This window comes from Solanum lycopersicum, chromosome 12 (assembly GCF_036512215.1).
Source record: "Solanum lycopersicum chromosome 12, SLM_r2.1".
NCBI classification, from domain to species: domain Eukaryota; kingdom Viridiplantae; phylum Streptophyta; class Magnoliopsida; order Solanales; family Solanaceae; genus Solanum; species Solanum lycopersicum.
Window position 1 is genome coordinate 6,267,139 of NC_090811.1, and position 3,989 is coordinate 6,271,127.

Genomic DNA, 3,989 nt, shown 5'->3' on the forward strand with positions numbered 1-3,989 from the left:
TTTCATTTTTCTAAATCCGAAATCAAACCAAAAAACCAAACAAAGTAAATTATAAATCCAAAACCAAACCAACAATCCAAAAAAACCAATCCAAATTAAAATTTGATTTGATTTTTCGGTTTAATCCAAATAGTGCACACCCCTAGTCTAAGCACCAGCAGATAAGAGTTCCAGAACCTGTGTTATTGGGAGGTAAAACACATATCTCGTGGAATTAATCGAAGTGTGTGTAAACTTCACCCAAGCATAAGCTATATTATATAATAAAAGAAACAGAAATACTGCTAATCAGTTCCCCAAGACACTTGGGAAAAATCTGAAAAACAAGAGTCCAGACATACCAAAAACAGCCAAAAATGAAGGTTATAATGAGAAATTGTCAATGTCAAAATAAATATGATTACACAGCTTGAGGTATCAAAATTCAACAATGGACTGTGCCGCGGACATTGAAAGAACTTGCAAGCCAAGCAGAGATAATCTTAAAACGTAGATACGGAAAATCTCACTAATTCCTGAAAGAACGTATCGAAATAACTTAATCTCCGAAAAGGACATCAGTCGTTCTAGTTTCTGTGGCAATATTCTGCCTTCAGAAAAAAGGCACAAAAAGCGAATACATCTGAGTTTACAGGGTTTGGGAAGAAGGATGTTATCCTCCCTGTGCCGAAAACTAAACTCTGGACTGCCCCAGCTTTCGTTCAAACAAATGCTTGAGGAGGAATACTTGTAAAAAACTAACACAAATAAGAGCTGAAGACTCGAAAAGAGCTTTGTACATGGCTCTCTTGCTCATTCCTTCATTCACTGCATTAGTAGGAACCACACCAGCATATTAAAAATTAAAAATATAATAAGCATTTTGATTATACACAATTTCATGATTCTAGCAAAAACTAGGGAGACAACTTTCACATAATGAAGTTTAAATTTGAGTTGCAGAAAGTGTCAAACCACAGAATCCCTCTACGTCAATTTGTTTACTTTCCTTTGTAGTCCATTTCAAAAAAATTACTTTTTCCCCCTTTTTGGCAACTTTAAATTCAAACTCTCCATGTGACATGTTTAAAGGGCATTTTAGAACATTCTACATACTCAAAAGTCTTCTTTACTTTTTAAACTCCGTGATAAAGTCAAAACTAGACAAGCAAATTGAAACAAAGGGAGTAAAATGCACTATGAAATCATCTTCTTTTATTGTTTCTCATTGAGTCAACCCACTGAAAAATTATACACGGGAATGAATGATATTCTCTTGCTGTACCTCATTGACACAACTCAACGGAAACCTAACTGTTACAGTGTCACTGTAAAGGGAAGTATTCAAACCACTGAACCCGGGATATATAATGTAAATCCCAAGAAAACAACTGCAGAAGTGTACTGAATAAATAGGCTTAACTTACAAAACAGATCAATTTATATCAACTGAGAGTTGATATTGGATGGCCATGTTTATGAGAAGAAGTGAACAGTGTGGCTCAGCTGATGAACATTTACCGCAAATTAAACTTTAAGTGGGTCACAGGCATGACTCATGGATTTTCCCATCAGGCATTTAAATTTGATCAATTAAACACTGAAGAGATAGACATCTGAAAAGAAGAAACTAGAAAAGGAAAATTATCCTATACAACATGCAAGCTAAAGGGCAACGAGTTTGATTTTCTATCACAAGTATTGATGCAATTGAAGCCGCATCATGTAAGAAATGATTAGCGAAACAAATAAACATTATATTGATATACCTATTGCTTGACGGTCTGTCTGGGCCTCTAACCAGTGCTGCTCAAACTGAATGCTGTACAAAGCTTCCTCTAGCTTACCGATGTGCTCAAACAAAGGCTTGAAATGCTCTGCATGTCACAGACTAATCAAGTTAATTCTCTAATATTAAGCCAACACTTGCGATAAATCAATGTGGAACACGCACCATCTTTTGCATGCTCATCATGGTATACAAAGTGAGCAGCATGTAGATCGAAGTCAATGGTTTCATGATATGGCGACTTGTTAGTGAAACAGAAACGATAAATTCCTTCATGATGAGATGTAAACTCAGACTTCTCGCTTATTTTGTCACGAAGATCATGAATCTGTTCTCCAGAAGGCCCCTTCACCTAAAATCCCACCATCTCAGCAACATCAATTCAATAATCCTAGTACAGACAACTGACAAAATGATGGATAAAAGCCTAAACTTCTCAAGCAGAAAATGTACAACTTGACTATGGAAGATTTTCTCCTCAAAAAAGTATGAAGAACCTTTTTGCAGAACTAACGACTACACGGAATCTTAAGAAAAACTGAGCCGAGTACTCTCTGTATCGATATGCCTCGATCAATTTAAAGCTTTGACATTCAAAACTTCATGAATTCTACGCTGTCTTAAACATGTAATCAGATGTGTGTGTGTGTATGCACTTCTTCCTGCTGGTCTTCATCAGAATCTAGTCAATACATAGGGTGCCTATTTGTGTACGAAGGGGATGGAGTTATTCAAAAATACACAAAACACAGTTGATCAATTCAAAACTATACGAAAGTTGATCACCAGATAGCTTAAATTTTGATAATTATGTTGATGAACCTATAGTTTTCTACCTACTTATATTTTAAAAATCTTAATTATGTCATAGCTTTCTGGAATAGAAATAAAAATACAACCTTGCTAATTCCAACTTTTATTTTACAAAATAACAATGCCTATGTTCTGAATCAACAACTTCATATTACAGCAACCACAAAAGATGATTAACTTAATTAATACACGGTCTTAATACAACTAATTACCCAGATTTAAATGCATGTGTCTAATTTGGAGTATTTAAAATTTTTAGAGATTGAAATACAAAAAAAAATAAAATTAAGGTATAAAAATTGGTACCACAAGATCAACACCGTCATTATTGTGATGCCAATCGCCTTCAGACTTGATAACAACAAATGAATAATGAACAGTTTCCCCCATTTCAACCTTATGAGAAAAACATTCTTCTTTTTCAATTACAAATCTAATCCCAAATGCACCTTTCATGCTCAAACCAATCACCAAAATTGATATTGTAATACCGATCCAAACTTGACACAACCCATTTCTCATCTGCAATTAAAATTCAAACTTCAATTTTCCAAATCCAACAAAAAAAATTAATTAACAAAAAAAAAACAAACTCAGGCTTACCATTTTCTTGAAAAAAAAAAAGGAATTTTGAAGAGGGAATCGCAAGAGTTTGACCAAATTAATGCATCAAAGTAAAAGGACGTGCAAAGATGGAACACAAATCTACTTTATGTTTTGCCCGAAAGAACAACCCGTTTCTGAAGTTGCAAGTTGGGAACTTGGTTATGGTGTACTACCAAACCTTAAATAATTATTTCATGTAAAATATTTTTTTGTCTATTTTTTTTAATTAAGGGAACTTTTTAATTTAATTTGATTTTCTTAGTTCAAAACGGAAAAATTATCTAAATACACATCTTATTTTACTATAATGTCTAAAATTCTCTATCATTTAAAAAAATTTAGAAAATTCCCCCTCGAATACATAATTACTCTTTCGCGGATACATCCTTATCCTCCTCTTGAATATATCTCTCCCATCCCTAATATGTCTCTTTCCTCTCGGATACATCTCCCCTTATGTATCCAAATATCATATCTCTCTCTAATACATCCCTCCCATATGTATCCAGATGTCTTATCCCTCTATGATACATCCCTCTCCTCTCGATACATCCTATTTCTATGTATCTGGATGTCTGCTGATGTATCCGGAAGTCCAGTGATATATTCAAAATCCATAAATTTTGAGGGATTCCTGTAATTTGGAAAAGAGTCGGGAAATAATGTAATTAACTCTTAAAATTATGAGATTTATGTAAATTATACTTTAAATTAAAAAAAGTGAGGATTTTTTAAATGATATTATTTAGTATTATATTTTTATATGAAAAAATTGTTGGCTATAGCTAACTTAGACATAATA

General features: G+C 33.4%; 1 protein-coding gene across 1 annotated transcript; it reads right to left on the reverse strand.

Moving 5' to 3' along the window:
- Positions 1 to 338: 338 nt before the first annotated feature.
- On the reverse strand, positions 339 to 3,580 carry LOC104644860 (transmembrane emp24 domain-containing protein p24beta2). The gene is made up of 5 exons (XM_010315646.4): positions 3,185 to 3,580; positions 2,888 to 3,103; positions 1,934 to 2,120; positions 1,749 to 1,856; positions 339 to 807 (listed from the first exon to the last, which is right to left on the reverse strand). The coding sequence occupies exons 1-5, from the start codon at positions 3,185 to 3,187 to the stop codon at positions 674 to 676; spliced, it is 648 nt and encodes a 215-aa protein (XP_010313948.1). The 5' UTR covers positions 3,188 to 3,580; the 3' UTR covers positions 339 to 673.
- Between the last annotated feature and the right edge of the window lie 409 nt (positions 3,581 to 3,989).

Coding starts and splice junctions, on each gene's coding strand:
- LOC104644860 (XM_010315646.4), bottom strand. Junction 2,121..2,887: donor ATGACGGTGTTGATCTTGTG/GTACCAATTTTT, acceptor GTGGGATTTTAG/GTGAAGGGGCCTTCTGGAGA. Junction 1,857..1,933: donor TGATGAGCATGCAAAAGATG/GTGCGTGTTCCA, acceptor TGTGACATGCAG/AGCATTTCAAGCCTTTGTTT.